This window comes from Gracilinanus agilis, chromosome 6 (genome assembly GCF_016433145.1).
Source record: "Gracilinanus agilis isolate LMUSP501 chromosome 6, AgileGrace, whole genome shotgun sequence".
NCBI lineage: Eukaryota > Metazoa > Chordata > Mammalia > Didelphimorphia > Didelphidae > Gracilinanus > Gracilinanus agilis.
In genome coordinates this window covers 167,317,687-167,341,236 of record NC_058135.1, presented here as the reverse complement: position 1 = coordinate 167,341,236, position 23,550 = coordinate 167,317,687, and the positions used below count along the sequence as shown (strand labels likewise).

Sequence of the window (23,550 nt, the reverse complement as noted above, 5' to 3'; positions counted from 1 at the left end):
TTCTTCCCTCCTCTTATTGCTCACATGCCTGCTGATACTACCTTTTTCACCCCTTTCACATGAGGTGGCCCCTTGCACAAGTGATTCTATTCCATTCCAACTTCCCCAGCAGATTGCACCTTCTTTTATCCTCACTCTCTCACAGACGCAGCTTGTGGTGTGCTGGAGAGAGAAAGAGCACTGAGCCTGGAGTTGGCATGAGTTGAAATCTGGCTTAAGACATGTCTTTCCTAGCTGTGTAACCTTAGGCAAGTCATTGAACCTGTTTGCCTTGATTTCCTCATCTGTAAAATGAGGATAACAACATCCACCTCTTAGGATTGCTATGAGGATCAAATGAGGTATTATTTGTAAAGCACAAAGCACAGTGCCTGACACATAGTAGCTCTATAAAAATGCTAAATATTATCATCTCCCTGTTTATAGACCGCTTCTCTACTGCCTACAAACATGCTCATGGCTCCTACTTCCTTGGAAACTCTCACTTGATCTGTATATCCAGCTAATTTCTCCCATCTCCTGTCTTTTATGGCACAACTACTAAAGATGGAAATCTGTATGAGGTGCCTCCCCTTCCTCTCCACTCATTCTCTTCTAAATTCAGTAGACTTCCCTATTCCTGTTGAAAGTTAAGTCCACTATCCTCCCAGTTATCTAGGCTCACAACCAAGATATCACCCTTGACTCTCTCTCTCCCCAGCACCCCCATATCCAGTCTGTTGCCAAAACCTGTTAATTTTACCTCTTTAACATCTCTCAAATATACTTTCTCTCCTGCTACACTGCCATTGTATTCCAAGCAAATCCTCATCATCTCATGCATGGTCTCTTGCACTACCCTGCTGGTGGGTTTGCTTGCCTTAAGTCTTTCCCTACTCCAATCAATACCTCACTCAACTAACAGAATGATTTTCCTGAAATAAAAAAGTTTGGCCATGTCACTCTTCTACTCAATACATTCCAAGGACTCCCCTATCACCTCCTGGAGCAAATACAAAATTCTCTGATATTCAAAGCCTAACTTTCCCTAAATCTTCCCAGTTTTCTTAAACCTTCCTTATACCTTCATCCTAGTGACACTGGATTCCTCAGACAAGATACCCCACCTTCCAACTCTGAGTTTTATTTCATGCAGGAAAGGATCTCCCTCCTCATTTCTGCCTTCAGGCTTCAAGTCCCAGATAAAGCCTCGTCTTCAATAAGAAGCCTTTCCCAATCTCTCTTCATTCTAATGCCTCTCTTCTACTTATTTCCTCCAATTTACTGTGTGTGCAGCTTGCCTGTACATGGTTGTTTGCATAGTTGTACAAAATTGTCTCTTCTGTTAGAGTGTGAGCTCAAGGGCAAGAACTGGTTTTTGCCTTTCTGTATATACACAGCACTTAGCACAGTGCCAGGTAAACATTAGGAACCTTGTAAATATTTATTGACTAAAAAAGTAAAAAAAAAAATTATTATAAGAGATGGTTTTCTGAGAGGAAAGCGCTGGAAAGATACAGGGAGAAATGAGCAATGTGAAAACAGCAAGGTGATGCAGCATATAGAGTGTACTGAGTCTGGATTCAGGAAGACTCACCTTCCTGATTTTAAATCTGGCCTCACTTAGTAGGACCTTGAGCAAATCATTTAACCCCGTTTATCTCAGTTTTCTCATCTATAAAAGTGAACTAGAGAAGGAAATGGCAAATTCTTCCAGTATCTTTGCCAAGGAAACCCCAAATGAGGTTACAAAGAATCACTGAAACAACTAAACACCAAAAAAAAAAAAACAAAAAACCCACAAAACATCTTGGTTCAAGTGCCAAATCTTTTTTTTATCACCACAACAACTCACATCCAATTCCATTCTTTCCATTCACACAGATACCACCCTAGTTTAGGTCATTATCAACTCACTTAGACTTTTAGAAAAGTCTCCTAACTGATCCCCTGATTTCCAGGGGCTCCTCTTCCACCAAACCTCCACAAAGCTGAGAATCTCCCTCCCTCAAGGTCATTTCCATCTAGATCCCTTCTAAGTTCCCAAGTAAAATCCCATCTTCTACAGGAAGCCTTTCGCGACCCCATGCAATTCTAATGCCTTCCTTCTCCAATATTTCCTATTTATCCTGTACATATAGCTTGTTTATACAAATTTATTTGCTCCATTTCTTCTCCATTAGACTTATAAGCTCTTTAAAGACAGGGACTGTTTTTTGCCTCTCTTTGCATCCCTAGCATTTAGCAGTGCCTGGCATATAGTAGGAACTTAATGAATGTAGATTAACTGCCTGATTGACTTAAACAGATCATTCCTCCCCTCAGATATTCAAGCTCCCTAATGCTGCTAGGAAAAAAGGTTGTTCAATTTGGCATTTGAAGTACTTTTCTTCTGAGCACATCTTACTTTTCTAGGCTTATTTCAAATTACTCCCTTTAATGAATACATTAAACTTTCTAAAGGAACTTGAGTATCTGCTGATCCCTGAACTCCTCATTCTACAGAATGTCTCCTGAAAGGCAGGCCCTACTATTTCTACCTCTTAGAAACTTTTCCTTTATTCAAGGCTCAGCTCCCAAAATCCTGTGGTCAAGTTGCTAGTGCTTCATCCTTCCTCAAATTATCTAATGTTCACTTTTGTAAACGCTATTTCACCCTAGGACATTGTAAACTCTTTGGGGGCATGCCCAGGTTTTTTGTTTTATCTCTAAATACCCAGAACCTACAACACTGCCATGCACCGTGGGTAATAGTTTGTGAGCGGGGAGGTACAAGTAATGACTTTGAAGCCTGAACCCACATAGGGAATGAGCTGCAGAGCTGGAAGAGGAAGTGACTGAACAAATGCTTGCTGAATGGAATGGCTTTCAAGAGGTCCCTTTTACCACTAAACTTTTTAACCTATGAGCTGTCCCAAATCAGTCAAGTCTGTTTCTTCTTTTGTTCATGAGGGTGGAGAGGAAAAAGGGCAGGACTTGGGGTGGAAGTGATTTTTACAAAGTAAAAAAAAAAATTTGTTTGAAGAATAGAAGTACAAAGTTTTATCCTGAGGCTTTGCATCTACTCCTCCTCCTTGCTGGCCCCTTAAAAGATTTTAGGTGCTATCCATATGATTTGAAATTGAACTTTCTTTTAATGTCTTCTCCCCCAATTAGCTTATGAAAGAGCAGGGAATGACTGGCATTTTCTGTCTGAATCCTTGACACTTGGCATAGAAAGCCCTCAATAAATATTATTTCTGTCTTTCAAATACCCACAAGTACTTTTTAAAATTGTAAAGTACTATGTTAATTACTCATTTACTCATTAAAGGAGATTCTATAAGTACCTTACTAGGCAGTGAAGCACAGCACAGTCCAAATGACCTTATGTAATTTGAAATCAAAGAAATCATTTTAGCATAATCTATAATTTAAAGTTCATTAGCTTAGGCTGACATTCAAAATACAAATTAATTTGATTTTATTATAATTTGCAAATCAAGCATTTGACAAAAATGTCAAAAAAAAGTTACCTTTCTTATATTCTTAAAATATACTTTTAACAATAAGAAACTAAATATTTTTTAAACCATCTACTCTATTCACTTCAAAATCAGACCATAACACTCAATAGAAGAGATAATGATAACATATGGATCTATTAACTATGAACTATATTTTACTAATTATTTTCTTCTCTATTTAGATATATTAGAGAAATAGTGGAAAAAGAATTTTAGGAAGTTTCAAATTTGCTTTGGCATATAAATCAAATATAAAAATATATTTACTTTTAAGAAAAACAAGAAATATATTTTAAAATAATATATGAAACATAGGAATATGTAAGAAAATATATAAAACCTCAATTATAAGATAACTTAGGAAATCATCATCCATAACATTGTTATTTTGTTAGGAAACTGCACCTAGTCATTTTATAAAAACCTCAGAACATTCATGACTTAATTTACAAATTCAATTTACAACTTAACATTCCAGAAAACTAACTTCCAAAACATCAGACTATATTGACTTAATAGTAATCACAAATCCATAAGTCAAAAAAGGTCAAGATATATTGATTCTAATAGCAGTTCAGTTCTTAGTAGAAGTACCTATCTTAAATGTAAGGCCAAATATGCTAGCTCAACTCATACAACATACAAGATGCTTTTTTGATGAAAACTTCAATGAATAAAAATTAATCAGTGAAGTATCCTATTAGCGCTTATATTTTCTAGAAGGCACATCATTTCCTAGTGCTAAATAGCTGGTGTAAATAGCCCAATACCCTATGTCACTGGCTAACTTCTGGAGACCTGTAAAATTTCCAGTAAAGATAGGCGAGAATATTTTAAAATGTCATATTTGGATGGATGAGGAACAAATATTTCCAGAAGAAAATAGGGAAACTATAGCAGATGCTGAAGTGTTGAAAAAATTTTGAGATTTAAGAAATCAATTTCCAACACTATTTTAAAATGTTACCTTTCTCTTACACTGATGCCTCTGGCAGTCCCGCATTTTAATACACTTAGTTTCACAGAGATAGGGTTTGTGGCATGGCATTCTTTTGGTATGTTTTCCACAGCGACAGTGCTTTTCAACTTCCTGAAAGATAATGGAATATGTAATTAAATAATCTTGCTAGTTTATATAACTTTTTATATTAAAATGCATACAATTATTTAAAAAATCAAAAACTCAAAATGTTAACAACCCCCAATACCGTTTTCCTCAATACCATGAGTTCAGTCAAAGCTGAATTTCCTTAATAAGAACCAGTCAAAACTTAAGAATTTCATTAACATTAATAATAAGCATGACTTTTCATTTGCAACAAATGTAAAAAGAGAACTATATGTAAAATTGTGAATCTCAATGACATGGGTTTTCTAAGGATTAATAAATTTAAATTGGTGATTCTAAAACTGTCCTATGTGGATGCAAATTTTCCTTTCCCCATTAGGAATATTAAAAAAGCATTTTAAAAACATCCTAGTTAGAAGCTTTAGGACTAATATAAATCCAAAATAATATCCTACTTCTCTCTCTCTAGCTCAGCTCAGCAAACAACACCTTCTAGAATTAAGACAGGCGAATGGACAAAGGCAAGGAGCTCTATAGACTGATCCACCTTCAGAGATACTGCCTCTTTCCCTCTGAATTGAATTGGAATAATCAGACCAGCTCCAAAAATATACCTTTACAGAATGGTCAAAGGACTAAACAGTTTTAGGAAAATGATTCCCCTAAGGCATGCAGAAAATTAAGTGACAACTGTTGTGTTTGATGAAGTTAATGGTCAACTAGATTGTTATTATGAAATATTCCTTGTTCAAATATCCTTTAACTCCAGACTTCAGGAAACTGGGAAAAAAATTTATATTTATACACAGTTTTTCACATATAGGCTTCACATCTCAAATATATAGAACTGAATCAAATCTATAAAAATGTGAGTCATTCTTCAATTGATAAATTGCCAAAAGATATAAATAGGCAGTTTTGGGAAGAAGAAAAAAAAGCTATAAATAGTTATGTGAAAAAATGCTCTAAATCATTATTGGATAGAAATGCAAATTAAAACAACTTTGAGGAACCAATTCATACCTATGAGATTGGCTAAAATAATGAAAGAGGAAAATGGCAAATGTTTGGGGGCAGTGAAAACTGAATTGATACCATCCTTTTAGAGAGTAATCTGGAATTATGCCAAAAGAGTTATAAAACTATATATCCTTTGACCCAGTACCACCACTATACGGTCTGTTTTCCAAGGTGATCTGGGAAAAGGGAAAAGAACTTACGTTCTAAAAGATTTGTAGCAGCAATCTTTGTGGTGGCAAAGAATTAGAAATTGAAGGGATGCTCATCAATAGGGAAACCAATGAATAAGTTGTGGTATATGATTGTGATGGAATAATACTGTGCTGTCAGAAATTATAAGAAGGTAGAACTTAGAAAAATGTTAATACTTGCATGAAATAATGCTAAGTGAAATGGATACAACCAAGAGAATGCCCCACACAATAACAGCAATATTGACTAAAGAATAATTATGAATGACTAAGCTATTCTAATATGAATATTCAAATAATTAAGAGGGATTTATGAAGGAAATGCTAACCGCTCTTAGAGAAAGATCTGATATATATGCATCATATGGTTCTGTGTGTGTGTGTGTGTGTGTGTGTGTGTGTGTGTGTGTATAAGTGTAACATATAGATAAAGAGATATATAAATCAAAACATTTTCAGTTACCTCAGGATCCACTGCTAAAAATAAAACATTGACTTTCTCTAATGCAGAACTGGGAGGGAGACAACTAAGAACTCAAAATTTAACAAAAATATAAATTAAATATATTTGTGTGAGTATGTGAGTGCGTCTATGTGAGGTCAGGCTACACAGATGTCAAAAAGAGCCGACAATACTTCTGAAGATGAGCCAAACCAGTTAAAATGTAATTGGAAAATATCTAACAAAATAAATAAAAACACTACAAAAAAAGAAAGAAAAATGATAACCCTGCACTAACTATCCCTTTAAAGAATAAGCCAGTTCTGTAAATTAAAGAGAAGCCTAAATTCACTAATCACTCTAGAAAAAATTTTAAATTATTTTTTGATAGCATCCTTTTATGAGTTTTCATGTTTTAAAATAAAAAGCATTACTTCTTATACCACTCACAACCTAATACAAAGAATCCTTTTTTCTTTCTCTCCAATAAGGTAAAAAAATGTAAATCGGTTTGACGAAAGGGAGTATCCAATCCTATATTTTCATCAGGTAACATTTCAAAGTTAATGGAACAGCAAATGACCAACCTGTCTACATATTTCACAAGGACCTCGATGACAACGCTGTGAACACCTATGAATTCCACATTCAAGCACTTTGTCACAACTATCTCCACAAGTTGGTACATCTTCCGTACAAGGCAAAGAAAACTCTTAAATGGAGACAAAAAGAAAATGTTAATGACAAGACAGATTAAGCATTAAAAGTACTTACTAATATATAAATCAAAGCACTTTCAATTACCTCAGGATCCACTGGTAAATATTTATTTTGACAATTAACCTGTTAAGTCATGACTTTCTCAATTTATACAAACACTAAAAGTTATCAAAAAAGGTTGAAGAGAATCTACTGATGATATTTCCTACATCCCTTCATACTTTTCATGATTTTAAATATATGTATTAGTATCATAAAGAAACATAGACATATAGCCTAATTTATATTTCAGAAATACATGTTATAGAAATTTTCAACTGCTATTGGAAAATTAGGAACTATCTTAGATGATAACCCTTCATCACAGGATATTTGCATTAAGCTCAGAGAGGAAAGCTTAAAAATGATGAAGAAATGTGAAACTGTGAAACTACTATATTCCAATCAGAAGCATAAGATATTAGCCCAGTAATAAACATATTACTATGGAGGTGAAATTGAGTAGATTCACAAAGTGACATTACTATGGAGGTGAAATTGAGTAGATTCACAAAGTGACAAACCAGTATTTTTAGTACGGCCGTGCTACCTAAGAACAGTCAAGTAGTAGTATTTTTCTGAGTCAACTTTCCAAGTTGAGTTCCTAATTTAACCACTCTAAGATTGTAGGAAATCAAGTTAAATTTAGAGTTTACTCTTTACTAAAATTACAATTAGAATGGTAGTTACAGATTCACCCAGACATCATATAAATATAAAATATTCTTTGCATAAAGAAATAACTAATTGGAGAAGTATTAAGTGCTAAAAGATAACTCAATTTAATATATTACCTAAAGTAATTTAATTTTTTACTGCTAATCAAACCCCCCAAAAAACATTTTAAGAGCTAAAACAAAACAACAATATTTATATGGAAGAACAAAACATTGAGAACCTCAAGAGTAATAATGGGAGTAAGGGAGCAAGAAGCATGGGAGAGCTATCAGCAACATATTTCAAAAGTAATACAAAGCAGTAATCTTTACAATGACTTGGTACTGGTTTAAAAAAACAGATTGATCAGTGATATAAATTAGGTCCATAATATGCAGACAAACAAATTAACATAATACTAATGTTTTTGATAAACCCAACTACTAGGGAAACTAGACTAACAGTTTGGCAGAAAGTTTGGCAGAAAGGTTTAGAGTGACATCACACCATACAACAATATAAGCACAAAATGAACATGTAAGATAAGATATAAAATGACACAACCTAAACCAAATAGAAAACAAGGAAGAAATTGACTTTAAAATCTATGGACAGGGGGCAGCTGGGTAGCTCAGTGGACTGATAGCCAGGTCTAGAGACTGGAGGTCCTAGGTTCAAATCTGGCCTCAGACACTTCCCAGCTGTGTGACCCTGGGCAAGTCACTTGACCCCCATTGCCCACCCTTACCACTCTTCCACCTAGGAGCCAAAATAAAATAAAATAAAAACTATGGACAAGGCAGATAATTTTAAAAGAAAAAACATCCAAGCTATCAACAATCATATGAAAAAAATGCTCTAAATTAATAAAAATTGGAGAAATGAATGCAAATTACAGCAGCTATGACATTCCACACCTCACACTTATCAGTCTAGTGAAAAGTGACAAATGCTTGAGGGATGACTGTGGGAAAGCAAGTACCCCAGAGCACTGTTGTTAAGAATTGTGGGGGACAGCTGGGTAGCTCAGTGGATTGAGAACCAGACCTAGAGACGAGAGGTCCTAGGTTCAAATCTGGTCTCAGACACTTCCCAGCTGTGTGACCCTGGGCAAGTCACTTGACCCCCATTGCCTACCCTTACCACTCTTCTGCCTTGGAGCCAATACACAGTATTGACTCCAAGATGGAAGGTAAAGGTTTTTTAAAAAATTTAAAAAAAAAAAAAAAAAAAAAAAAGAGTTGTGAATTGATCTGGTCATGCAGGGCAGTTCAGAACTTTAACCAGAAGGACAGCCAGACTGTCCATAACCTTTGATCCATCTCCAGTGATGAGCAAACTATTCCCTGTGAGCCAAATCCAGACCATAGTTTGCCCATCATGGCCTTAAGCAATTCCCTAATCACTATATCTGGATGTGGGGGCGTAGTGATTAGGGAATTGCTTAAGGCCATGATGGGCAAACTATGGTCTGGATCTGGCCCACGGGGAATAGTTTGCCCATCACTGAATATCATTACTAGGCCTATATACCAATAAAATCAAAGAAAGATGAAAAATATCTATATGTACAATAATATTTATAGCAGTTCTTTTCTTTAAAGATTAAAACTAGAAACTAAAGAAGTTCCCTTCTGGGGAAATATTGTGGTATATGGATATAAGAGAATATTATTGTACCATTAGGAATGCTAAAATGGATAATTTCAGAGGAAACCCAGACTTTTTTGAAAAAGTGATGCTTAGTGAAGTAAAACAATATATACAATGATCATAGCATTATAAAGAAAGACAACTTCAAGAAACTTTTTAACTCTGATGAACACAATGATAAATCATAAGACCCAAAAGAATGATGATGAAATACAGCACTCACCTCCTGACAGAAAGATAAACTAAAAAATACATTAAAAGACAGACATTTTGGTGCATGGATGATATAGAAATTTCATTTGCTGAACTATATAAAGTTTCTATTGAGGATTTTGTTTTGGGATAGATGGTTGTTTTTTTTTTTAATTAAAAAAGAGAAGAACTGTGGTTGCAACAGATTAATTTAAGACTCCTTTTAAAAGAAAAAAAAAGATAAAAATAAAAGTCATAAGAGCAGACCTCTTTGAGCCTATTTACTCATGAATATGCTCTCTAAGGTCCTTTTGTGTTCTAATTATTTACAACATCTAAGTACCTAGACCCTTACTTGATTTCTGACAGGGACAGAATCTTTTCCCAGATCGAGGACATTCTCCACAAGCAAGAGAATGGCAAACTTGTTCACATCTATGATTTCCACATGGCAGTATTTTTCCACATACCTAAAAGAAATGTAATAAACATCAATAAAGGATTTAACAGATTAAGCCCCAATGACAGAATATCAAAAACTATCCATTTAACACCCATAAAATAAAAATATAAGCTTATAGTACTCAAACAATCTTTCTGAATAACAGAATTTCTCCTTTTTTTGCCTTTCCCCCGATATCAGATCTATAATAATAATGAGCCATCCTATCTACAAATGATGGTTTGAAAGCAAAATAACTGTTAAAAAATATATTTTATACACATATATGTACGTGTATGCACACACACACAAAAGGGAGAAATTGCTCATTTAAAAGTTTTTGTCCCTCTTCATCAAAATAATCAGTATACTAATTTAGAGAGCCTTGTCCCCTCACCAAAACATCAGTTAAATAGTAATTTTTAAATTTCCTGAGAAGTTCTACTCCAATGACTCATCACTAAGACAACCCTGAGGTTAACAGGTTAACATTTAACAGCTAAGACAAGAGAACCAAACTCTGATTGGTCCTATCAAGATATAAAAACTCCAGCTATGGGACTGGCAATGAGCTGTACATCAGATCTTAAGGTTCAAAGAGGTTTTTCACAAAATTTTAACATGTGATGAATTTTTTTGACCACAGTAATTCACAAAGACCATCTAAACTGTGGTACGGTAATGATCTATGTTAGTGCACAAAGCATCTATTCTAATAAAACATTTTAAAGTACTAGAACAAGTTTTGAAAGTAGTCTTATGAACTGAAAATAGAATTCCTATTTGGAGTTGAGTACTTGGGTTTAATTTTTGACTCACATATCACCTGTGTGACCTTAAACAAGTCACCTCAATGGGTCTCATTAAATCCAAAAGTATCATAAGGAAATTCCAAGAATGTGTGATGACTTTGTTGAATGAAATGAGAAGTTGAAAACAAACCACCATAACTACCATTCCTAACTAATAAGAAATGAGTGCTAATACTCACTTGAAAAATGCTCAACCTTATTACTAATCAAAGAGATTAAAATATTTTTGGGAGTACATAGCCATAAAATTGGCAAAAATACTTAAAAAGCAATGAATCCCAATACTACCAGGACAGAAGGTACACTGATTCGTTGTAAGTACAACTGAACATTTTTGACAGCAATCTGGAAAAATGTAGAAAAAGTTACAAAAATAATCACATAGGTTTTTTTTTCTTAAAAAGAATCACCAAGTAAAACTAAATCGGTTTAAAGCTTTTTTAGAATACAAAAACCTGGAAGCAGCATACATAATATAGTGGAAAGAAGGCTGGATTTGGAATTGGAGTACCTGATTAAAAAAGTGATTCTACTACCAGATTCTGGGCAAAACAATTAACCACTGACCTCGGGTTTTCTCACCTCAAAAAAACAAAGATCATATTAGATTATCTCTTAAGATTATCCATATCTAAATCTAAGATTCTAGAAGCCTAACAATGAAGTAATAGTTGAATAAATTGTGGTATGTTAATAACATGGAATAGCATGATGCAGTTAAAATCAATAAGTCTCAAGAATATGAAAAAGACATTAATGCAATTATGTAAAGCAAATAAAAAAACAGACAGAAGAATCGAAGTACACATTAACTACAACTATTTAAGAGGGAAAAAAAATCTTAATGGAGATTCAGAGTAACTAAAAAGTTGTAATGATTTATGCATTCATAATTTACTTAAATGTAAATAACCAGCAAATCTTCTTGGTTATTCTAACATATTCTACTGAAGTTTATTCTGAATCATTTGACACAAAATAAAAAGGGACAGAGGCCTCCAATAGGATTCCTTCTTATTCCTCAGGAGCTAAGTAAAAGGCAACTGAAAGAGTGAATCCCTACACATGAAGTGTCATAGGATCCTGGGATTGGTATCAAGCAAGTTAGAAACCAACAGAAGCAGTTTCCTATTCACCCCACAGGAGCCAAAGCTCACAGCTTTAAAGAACAGTACCCACCTGATCACAGTGCCATACTGGACTTGCACAAAGTCTTTCAGCTACTCGTTTGCCACAGACACATTTCTGTTTGCTAACTCGTGGACAGGGTTGACAGTTTCCTAAAATTATAATGATTATTAAATCAGGAATATTATAAATCAATTTAAGAATTGGTTTTCCCCCCAGAAGTCTCAGATTTTCATAGTTGGCTTTGCTAATTGCCTATGTCAAAACATCTGGCTTATTTAGACATTTCTTTTACCTGCATGACAAGGGTTTTCACACTTATGTTGCCCACATAACAACTTCTGACCACAAGGTTGCTGACAAGACCACTCCTTGGTGCTGCACCGGCGAGATACTGGTTTTGCCTTCTTACAGTAACAAGTAATTGAAACCATTTTTGGACAGGGAGGGCAAGGACCTGGAATCCAATGAAAGGACAAATGTATATAATGGAATCTGAGATCACAATTCATGTTTAATGCTTTTCATATGAACACTTTAGGGATGCTTTTCAAAATTTCTTTAACTGGCATTTAGGTTTTAATAACTTTTAAAATTACATTTGTATTTTTAAAAAGTGGTTCAAACAATTCAAATAAACAATTCAAAATGAGAGTTACCTGGGTGACAGAGGAGTAAACACTTATGTCCACAAGAAGGTTTAAAGTCTCTCTCACAAACTTGTCCACATGAATGAGGTACAAGCCATGGATCCAGAGGTGGATCTTCCACTTTTCCACAATAGCAATAATACCGAGTTGGTGTTTCAGATCGTTTATATTCAAACCGACATTTTGGACTAGAAGAACAGAAAAGAATTACTAAGCTGGACTTTAGTATTCTTTTTTGAAGCAAATAAGGAGGAAAAAGTGAACATAAAATAAGTGCTTTCAATTTATAATACACTTACACTATCATACATTCCATTACTATGCAAATAATACCCTAATACTTATTTAGGTGCCTTTGCATTCTGCAAAAGAGACATAAAAGGCTTTTATAAACAAAAACACAAAGAGAGCAAGAGTTAGAAACCAGAACTAAAATCCTCTACCCTTTGACCCAGAGATAACACGGCTAAGACATACCCAACAATATCATTAACAAAAAAGAAAAATTCTATACTAAAATAATTTTAACAATAATTTTTATTGGAGCAAGTAAGTGAAAACAATAATAGATTGCCTTCAACTAGGAAAAAGTTAAATTAACTGTGGTACAAGATTAATGGAACATTACTATACTATAAGAAATGGCCAACATGACAAATACAGAGAAGTAGGAAAAGATTTAAAATGATGTGATGAAAGGAAACAGAATAAATGGAAAAAATAATTTTTTTTCACCAAATCACCAAACAAGTCAAGAAATTATAAATACGCATGGTCTCAAAGAAAAAATGTGAAGACAAGTCTTCTCCTGCTTGTTTGCAGAGGTCAACTACAACTAATATCGGATTTTTTTTTAACGTGTTAACCAGTTTTACTGACATTTTTCTCTTTGTATTTTTTTAAATTCTTTCTAAGAAAGTTCTCTGGAAAGAAATGGAGAGGGATAAAGAAATATCTAAGTGATAAAAAAAAGTCAATAGAAAATTATTTTATAAAATCATAATTATAAAATAATACTTTCATAATAACCCTAAATTATCAAGAAAAATTTATAGTGTAGATCTGTAGTATCATCTGAACAGTAACTTAGTAAAGAACAGAGAAGTTTTAAAAGATTTCTACTCAAGAGTTAAAATACAAATATACCATGCTTTAAATGTTTAAAAGTTGATTTCCATTTTTTTGACAGCAAAAAAAAAAAATTAAAGCAGGTACTAATTCTTTTAATGAGTTTATAAACATAAATGAGCATTAACTGGCACATGAAAAATTCAGAGATGCCTGAGAAGACTTCTAAGAAACAATGTCAAAGACAATTGCATTAAGAGAAAATATATAATGATCACAATAATGTAAGAGAAAACAAAAATAAAAGATATCAGAATTCAGATAATGTAATAAGCAATCCTGATTCCAGAAAGCTAATAAAACAGGTCAGTGGTATCCAGGCCCAACTCATTTCAAAAATAATAAAATGATTTGGCTGATCACCAAATTAATCAGCCAGCAAACATTCATTAACCACTTACTATATTCAAGCTACCAGGCTAAACACTAGAAATACAAAGTAAAAACACAGTTCCTATTCTTAAATTCACATTCTAGTGGGTAAGACAACATGCAAATTAAATAGGTATACAAATGTGTACATAGTAAAAATGGAAGTTAGTCTCAGAGGAAACTAGGCCCCAGATAGAACCAAGAAAAGCTCTAGTAAAAACGTAGACTTTGGAAACAGAGTATAGGATGTGAAGAAGAGCACTTTTACCAATTATGAGCTAAAAACAAGGGCTACTAATCATTTGTTAAAAGATTTCCAAAACACAATCTTTAAGGTCACAAAGTTTAAGATTTATTCATTTAAAATTAAAACTTCTTAACAATCTTTATTACTTTCAACTAAGCATTTCCAAAAAATAGAAGCCTACCAGGGCCAAGGATAGTCTCTTTTTCCAAAGTCATCATCTGTCAAAGGTGAAGATACAAGGAAGAGGCTATCTTTAGCCCACTTTTGAATACAGGGCATGTGAAATATACAGAAACATCCTGAACAGCTCCAAACCTAAGAAAAAAATTCATCAGAAATTAAAATAAGACAAGAATATAGATTCTTCTTAGTAAAAAAAAAATCAATCAATAAAGAGTTTCTGCTCTACTTATCTCCTAGGAAAGTTGGAAAAATATGAAATGGGAAAGTGACTTGAGAAACACTAAACTGTTAACAAATATAAAGCATTATTTCACCAAAAGCCACTTGGGAAAATGAAATTCTCCTTCACTTTTGCATTTATCTTTTATACTTAGTCCTAGAATTATATCAAGCAACCAGCAAAGCATTACTTGATGATGACACTGTTGAACACATTAACAAATTTTTTCTTATGCATTCTGGTCAGTCACAATATTCAAGCACCTACAGGCAAGGATAGTCCTATTTTGGTCTTTTTTTATCTCTGATGCCTAATAAAGTATTTCACAGACAGAAGGCATTTATTGAATACTTATTGAATTGAATATCGACAGCTCATATAATCTTAACTGGAAAGCTCTCTTTGTTCACAATAGAAGAACAGATGACAAATGTACAGCAGGGGAGTGCTCTACCTTTACCATTATTTAACCTTAATCCTCTTTCTTCCCCCAACTCATCTATAAACAGACTCATATAATCAAAACCCGGGACTTAAAGCCTGAAAGATCCTATTCCCAGTCTTAGCAAGTAGAGATGGTAAGAGAGGGAGAAAATGTTCACTCCTTAGAGTAGATATATATACAGGTATCCTAAATTAGAATTCAGTGTCTTCTCCCATAGAAACACTACTATACATATTAGTTAGGATTCTTTTTTTTTTATTTTAAAAATCAATTTTTAAGAATTCAACAATAAATAATAATAAATGATATTTCTATTATGCTTAATGTGCTAGGCACTATGCTAAGCACTTAACAATTATTATCTCATTTAATCCTTACAACAACCCTAAGAAGGTAGGTGATATTATTAACTGAAGCAAAGAAACTAAGCGAATTGTCCAGGATCACACACCTATTAAGTAGTGTTTAGGTCAAATTTTAACTCAGGTCTTTCTGACTCCAGACCCCAGGATTCTATCCACTATACCTCAGTTACTCCTAAGATAAGGACTTGTAAATACAAGTAAAACAGAATTTTTGAATGTTTTTGAATCCATGAATCTATATAATGAAGAGCTTTGCAAAGCTATCTTATTTGTGTGTTTCCTACTAATCTTTGCTCTCTTCTATTTTTTTCTTAAAACACTTAATGGACATTCTTTTCTTTTGCTTCTATTATTCCTTTAATTTTTAAATCCTATCAGTATTAACTTCTTATTCCCAACTCTTCCCTTTTAAAATTAAAAGAAAAATGTTTCATTCTACACCTTGAATTTATCACCTGTCAAGAGATAAGTGGTATTTTATCATCAATAATTTAGAATCATAGATATTGTAATCACTGTACTGACCAGAGCTCTTAAATCTTTCAAAATTGTCTACAATGTTGTTGCTAATGTATAAAATGTTTCCCTGGCTCTGCTTACTTCACTCTATATCAGTTAATACAAGTCTTCCCAGGCTTCTCTGAAATTGTCCTTTTTTCTCATTTCTTCAATAATATTCCATAATTCATATGCCATAACTTTTTAAGCATCCTGATAGGAATCTTCTTGGTTTCCAGTTCTTTGTCACTAGAAAATATATGCTATTAATTTTTCTTTTTCTACATGGCTCTTAACAACTTAGATTTCTTCCTTTAAGGAACTACCTGTTCACATGCTTTGACCATTTATGTATTGGGGCATGGCTCTTGCTCTTATATGTTTGAATCATTTTCTTAAATAACTTGGATATCAGACTTGGCAAAGAAATCTGATGAAAAGGTCCCCTCCCCTCCCAGTTAAATGTTTCCCTTCTGATTTTAACGATTAATTTTGTCTGTCCAAAAACTATTCAATTTAATGTAATCAAAATTGTCCATTCATCTTCTGTGATCCTTTCTATCCTTTGTTGGGTCACGAATTCTTCCCTTATCCACAGGTTAGCTATAGGTATTTCCTTCTTTGTTCCACCAGATTAAGATGGGATCTTTTCTATCTAGATCAGTGGTTCCCAAATTTTTTTGGCCTACCGCCCCCCTTTCCAGAAAAAATATTACTTAGTCCCCTGGAAATTAAATTTTTTTTTAAATTTAATAGCAATTAATAGGAAAGATAAATGCACCTGTGGCCATCACCACCCTCTGGATTGCTGCAGCACCCACCAGGGGGTGGTGGCGCCCACTTTGGGAATCACTGATCTAGATCATGTATCCATCTGGAACTTATTCGAGTTTATAGTAAGATGCTAACAACCTAATTTTGGCCATAGCTCATTTCAATTTTTCTAGCAATTCATGATTCTTGTTTCCAAAGTTAGGGTCTCTGGGTTTATCTCTATTTACTTCTACAGGTTGTGGACCAATCATTGAGTTTTCTATTTTTTAACCAATAAAAATAATCTTGATGATCATTGCCCTGTAGCATAGTTTTGAGATTCAGATGGTAGTTAAAATTGTATAATTAGAATTCTGCTCATTACTGTCATTAATAATAATAAGCTAGTATTTATATAGTGTTTATAAGGTTTACAAAGCACATGTACATCATCCCATTTGATCCTCCCAGCAATCTAGAAAAGTAGGTGCTGTGGTTATCTACATTTTACAGATAAGAAAATTGAAGCAGAGAACTGCTAAATGACTCACGTAAGGCCACACAACTCCTGCATGTCTGAGGTTGATTTTGAACTCAGTTCTTTCTGACTCCAAGTCCAGCACTCTGAACTGCCCCATCTGGTTTCCTCAACACTACAGCTTATGGGTTGACACAGGAAAACTACATTCCACTTTCCAAAAAACTAATTTACATATGAGCTTAAGAATCAAGTATTACTTTCAACATTGAGCGCTGTGTGTACATTATTGGAAGATTTTGCCATTTTAGGGCTCTCTATAATATATTTAATGGGAAGAGTTCTTTTTACTGTATTCATGTAGAAGAAAATACTTTTCTAATAGACTGTAAACTACTTGATGGTAGAGACTCTCTGTCTTCATTTTTGTATTCCTAGTGCTTTCCCTTACTAAGTACCTAAATAGCAGTCATTAAAATTAATGTTAGATAAAAAGGAACTTTAATAAAATTAAATGTACTATTTTAACAATAATGTTAAATGCAGAAATTCAGATGAGCAATTCAAGGATAACTTTGAGAGACTTTTTTACCTTTTAAAAAATGTTCAACATAAAAAAAGATTCTATTTTTAAACTTACTTTCTAAGTTCACTGTTATTTTTAACCTTTAACAAAATGAGAAATAAATAATAACCATATGGAAAAACTATTCATGGATCAATATAAAGAAGAAACTTACCGCTTGGTTTCTCTTTACTGAAGCAATACAAATTAAGCAAGTCATAGCCCCCGACTGAAAAGCTTCATTTATATACTGTCTGGTCCGTTCCAAATCATGCATATCTCCATCTTGAGAAGAAAGAAAATTGATATTTTTAAGTGCCCACAATTTTCTGAAATGCCGTGTAATTGCCTGTTCAAATATCTGGAAACCTAATTTATCTAACATACAAACACTAAGCAAAAAAACCCTCTGAGATGTCACACAGTCCAAGTGACTAAAGCTCGAGGACTTGACTGGTCAGAAGGGTCTTGACCCTTATCTAAGATACAATTCTAAAATATTTCAAAGCCACCAAATTTCACATAAAATGAAAATTTAAAACTGTAGATAGAAGCTAAAAATAGGTAAAGTGATAGTAGCAAAAAAGAGGCTAATAGCAAGGAAGGAAAGAGAAAACAACACCAGAGTTCAAAAAGCAGAGCAAATGAGGGCCACTAAGTACAAGGACAAATAGACATATCTACTTCTTTCATATCCAAGAGGTTCACTCTAGAAAGCACAGTAGAGTAAATGATGTTCCTAACAAAAACCCTGACTGATTGAGAAAAAGTGACATTATGTCATACTTTTTAAGAAAGTTTAAGTATGTATTCAAATTTTATCTTTCTAATATATAAACATCATGTAAACTTTAAAAAATTGTGCTTTAAAAGTCAGTCAGCCATCTATAATCTATTACCCAAAAGAAAATTAACTGTATAAATCAATCATTCGCAAAATGCCATCATGTTTCCACAAATAACAAGGTCATTTTATCATCAATGCTTAATATAGAATATTAATTTAAAAGTTAAATTATACAAAGGAGGAAAGATTAAGGGCTTTAAAAGCTAAATACATCATGAGAAAAGTTATTATAAAATATAAGGGGGGAGTCATAGCTATAATTCTATTTACTTCTCAGACAATTCAGGAATCTATTTAAAAAAGCAAAATAATGACCTGACCTATTACATTAATAGGAACAAAACGGCTAATTCTTTAGACATAAATCTCACATACAAGTCATATGTCACTATAAATCACAAGTTTAACTGTGTCAATCAAAAAAATGACAAAATCTTAGATTTTTTTTTACCTATTTGATTAGTATATGTTATGAATGTTTTGTCAACAATTTTGCCCTGCTTTCCTTCAGTATCTTCATCTCCTTCTTCTTCAGAAGAACTAAAGTGATCTTCAACAAGTTTTTTTGCTGCTGCTTGATTAGCCTTCTTGATTTCCTCAAATTTCTTCTGTGACATTATCTCTGTTTAAAAGAATAAATTGATTTTTAATTTCTGCAAAAAATTCTCAAATAGTAAAGCACAAATTAGGATACAGAAGTTAGTTTTTAATCTTACATCTTTGCAAAGTTCTTCACCAAAATCCCAGAAGTAATTTCTGTTAGAATATCTACATTTTTAGCATTTCATTACAAGTTTACTGCTTTTCAATAGAAAACATTCATTTTTTTAAAATATTTTTTTTAAACCCTTGTACTTCAGTGTATTGTCTCATAGGTGGAAGATTGGTAAGGGTGGGCAATGAGGGTCAAGTGACTTGCCCAGGGTCACACAGCTGGGAAGTGGCTGAGGCCGGGTTTGAACCTAGGACCTCCTGTCTCTAGGCCTGACTCTCACTCCACTGAGCTACCCAGCTGCCCCCGAAAACATTCATTTTTATAAAACACAAATGTTTCTATAACAACGTCCTTCAAAAAGAATTACCAAGTGAACCAAAGAAATAACAATGTTACAAGAAAGCCTACACACACACCACCAAAAAATGACCAAAATTATCTAGACTAATGTTGAGAAAAATATTAAACTGGAACTCTACCAAAAAAATTGCTATGTTTGTAAAACTGTGAAAGAATTTAATTCCTAGTATCTGCTCCCTCTGAAGGAAAATTTAAAATTTTAAAATATTAATCATACAACTTCAGAGAGCAATTTAACATTACTTTTAAAATTCAACCAGAAAATTTTACAACAAAATAGACATGCAACTTCATAATATGTTAAATTTTCAAAATCTGCAAATAAATTTTTTTAGTATTTTTATATTTACTTTATTAAAGCAAATGACTTTTTAAAATCAATTCCAAATATGGAAATACTTTCATAAACTGATTTTCAATGGTGAACTTAGTTCTAGCTTCAATCATTTAATAAGGAGTATTATGCACAGCACTGATAGGTAAAGGGATATAAAGAAACAGAAACCAAGATATCTAGTTTATTGGATCCACATCTTTCCTTTTTTTTTCCTAATTAGGGAATGTTCAAAGAATGTCATCTTAGTATTGACTCAATTTACTAATGAAGTAAATCTACTTAAAGTGTAATTGATTCAGCCAGAAGAGAAGCAGAATTTTTTGTTTTAGATTAGCTACTTCCTTAGGACTTCCTGTATATATCATTTGATTGTGTATTTATATAGTTACTTCCATTTTATGTGTGTATATAGATTCTCATCCCTAAGATAAATTTCTAGCACAAGGATAAAACTTATTACTTGTTGAATTAATGCAAATAATTGATCATTTACCATGTGCCTGCCACTATATATGAGTACTCCTTATTTCCTACAGGCAATGCAAAGGAGTCTTGGAGTCAGGAAGAACAGGATTTAAGTCCTACCACTGACACATACTAGTGATATGACCAACCTTAACTTCACAGAGTACCCCAAGACATCCTCTAAATTCAGTAAATTTTAGATGAACTGTTCATCTGTATCTATATGGACAAAGATTGTCCTATAAAAGACCATTTAAAAAAAAAAAACCTTAAACCATAGTATAAGAAACATCTGAAATCTTTTTTAAATGGTACTGAACCTGGTTGGTTGAGAATCTTTCGATAAGAGAAAGGAAATTGTTACAAGGATCATCAAAAGATGTTGGACAAGTAATAATTCATTTAGGGCTTTAAAATTTGCAATGCACTTTACATAATGATAAAAAAAGGCAACTAGTACTTTGTAAGGAAAAATAAATATTGCTAATTTAATAATCACTAAAGAATATCTTAAGAGATAAAGAAAATAAAGACTTTAATGAATGGATAAATGAAAATCTTTATTCCTAAATATTAATGAAAAATTTACCTCAAAGCTAAAAAAGCATCTTTCTATTATAGTAGAAACACAGTGGCATGACCATTTAAAGTAAACAAGGTGTACAAAACATTCTTAGGATAACTTCCAATTATTCATGTGTACACTACTTGTTTTCTTGATTACTCAAAATATTTTTAAACTACCATCCAACCACCATTCACAGGTTCCCAAGCTATATCCTATTGCTATTCAGAGTGTGCTCAGATAATTAGCTCAGTAAGGATCTGCAATTTCTTTAGAAGAGACACTCAAACATTCTAAATATGGATGACAATCCTCCTTTGGTTGTTTAGTCATGTCCAACTCTTTTTTTTTTGTGACTCCATTTGAGGTTTTCTTGGCAAAGACACTGGAGTTTTGTTTTTTTTTTCCATTTCCTTCTCCAGCTGGAAATTGAGGCAAAGAGAATTAAGTGATTTGCCCAGTCACTCAGCTAGTAAGTGTCTCAGGTCATATTTGAACTAGGGAAGAGGAGTCTTCATGATTCCAGGCCCCACACTCTTCCTATATCTTATTAAATGGTATTTGCACGTTGCAGTGACCTAAAAACTCATCATTTCAAAGTCAATCTAGGGATAAGCATTTACACCCTCCTTCCTAAAGACCTATGCTAAAGGTTTTTATCAGTTGATAAAACCTGCTAGTTTGCTTTCCAATGGTAAAGTCCTCAAGAATCCAGGGTTACCTCTACACCACGATAAGCACCAGAAAATCATGGTATAGATATATAGAATTTAAATAGCCTAAAAAATTGCTACCAAAAAATGCATTCTAAAACCAAACATAAATTCCTTTTAGATCATTTGCACTGTCACTGTTCAATGCAACTAAAGAGAGTAATTGAGAATTGGGTGGACTATAGAATGCTTGGAATCTACTAAAATGCCACAGGTAAATTCTAAGAAGAGATTTTCATTTGTTTACTTCTTAAAGTCTTTTCATTTTCTGTGTCTCCAAAATATTCCTAGAGTCTAGAGTTTAAGCCTACAACAGAGGGTTGAACCCATTTGAGATTATTATAGCAACTATCAAACTGGTGTCCTTCAACATTTTAAAAAGTATTTCATTATCATTGATTTCCTTTGTAATCCTATGCATTTTGTTTTACATTTATAAGCATGTTTCTGGGAAGAGAAGAATGCCAAAAAAAGTCCTGGAATGAAGAAAGTTAAAAACTACTGTAATTGTATCCAGAGAAGAAAGTTGCCATGTAAAACAGGACCACTAACCAAAGTGGCAGAAAAAATCCATGGGAGAGAGAGAAGGAAAAGAAGCGAGTGAGGAGAAAGTGGAGAGAGGAGAGCTGAAAGAGAGTGGAGAGAAAGGGGGGGGCAGGGGGAAGAGAAAATGGAAGAGGTAGAGGGGAGAGTGTAGAGAGATGAGAGAAGAGGAGGGGGAGTACCGGGGAGGAGAAAGGAGATGGGGAGAAGACACCCCCACTGACCCCCCTCCCATCCTCTGCAGAGTTACACCATTTCCAACTAAGTTCAGGATGCTCAGCCTCGAGGCTGCAGGGCAGCATTTTCTCTACAAAGTGTTTCTGACCCAAAGAAGTCCCTGATTTGGAGTGCCCGAAATCACAATTTTGGAGGAGGGGCGCGGGGCTCACCACTAGCAGCGGGGATTGGACACGCGGCTGCTACCGCTGCCGCTCCCGGGATACCGCTGAGCGGGCCTCGGCCAGGAGAGGGGGCCGCGGCGCCCCCTGCCCCTCGGCCCGCACCAGGCCGGCTGCCAGCTCCCGGGGCTCCGCTGCCCCTCCCGCCCCCGCCGCGAGGCTGGACTCCATTCCCCGAGGCTGGAGCGGCGGACGCCCGGCCTCTCGCACGGCCTCTGCCTCCGGCCACCTGGCGCCAAGCTGCTTCCATCCCTGCCGAGAAAAGAAGATGCGAGAAGTAAGGGAAAGAGAGGCTGAAAGGGATCCCCACACACACACAACCCCCGAGAAAGAGGGCCGGGGAAGGGGAAGCCCCGGCTGCAGCTGCCACCGCCCCTGCAGGCGGCCACGTTGCCCTCCGGAGCCGGGTCGGGAAGCACCAGGATAGATGGTGCGATGGAATCACGCGGCAAGAGGGTTGGACGGAGGAGGAAAGGGCCGCCTGATGTTCTGACAGGACTGGGGTGCTGAAGGGCGTGAATCCCGGAAAATACGAACCCGCAGCCCAGTGGAAGACAGGCTTGGTGCAGACGGCTCGACACACCCGCCCCGTTCGATCTGGCGGCCAACTCACACCACCCCCCCACCACGGAGAGCTACGTCTCCTTACCGGCAGCGCCCGCCCCTGACCCCGCCCCCACTTCTGACTACAATTCCCAGAAGGCGCGGGGCGGAAAAAAAAAAAAAGGTCGGCTTCCTCTTTCCTTCCGAACGGGGCTCTAGGTAAGCGTGTGTCCGGAGTGAACTGATACGTGGAGGGTGGAACGGCCTCAGAACTACACGCTCCAGCGTGCCCTGGGGTTCCCCCCCCCCC

The 23,550-nt window shown here is 34.8% G+C and overlaps 1 protein-coding gene across 1 annotated transcript in view; it reads right to left on the bottom strand.

The window, feature by feature from the left end:
• Positions 1-22,947, bottom strand: part of NFXL1 (nuclear transcription factor, X-box binding like 1) — a 70,009-nt gene extending 47,062 nt beyond the window's left edge. Inside the window, exons 1-10 of the mRNA XM_044680176.1 lie at positions 22,689-22,947; positions 19,053-19,223; positions 17,930-18,039; positions 14,429-14,562; positions 12,510-12,688; positions 12,146-12,307; positions 11,902-12,002; positions 9,824-9,938; positions 6,795-6,919; positions 4,453-4,575 (exon numbers count right to left, since the gene is read on the bottom strand). Of these exons, the coding sequence (XP_044536111.1) occupies positions 4,453-4,575; positions 6,795-6,919; positions 9,824-9,938; positions 11,902-12,002; positions 12,146-12,307; positions 12,510-12,688; positions 14,429-14,562; positions 17,930-18,039; positions 19,053-19,223; positions 22,689-22,947 (1,479 nt within the window). The remainder of the gene's footprint in view (positions 1-4,452; positions 4,576-6,794; positions 6,920-9,823; positions 9,939-11,901; positions 12,003-12,145; positions 12,308-12,509; positions 12,689-14,428; positions 14,563-17,929; positions 18,040-19,052; positions 19,224-22,688) is intronic.
• Between the last annotated feature and the right edge of the window lie 603 nt (positions 22,948-23,550).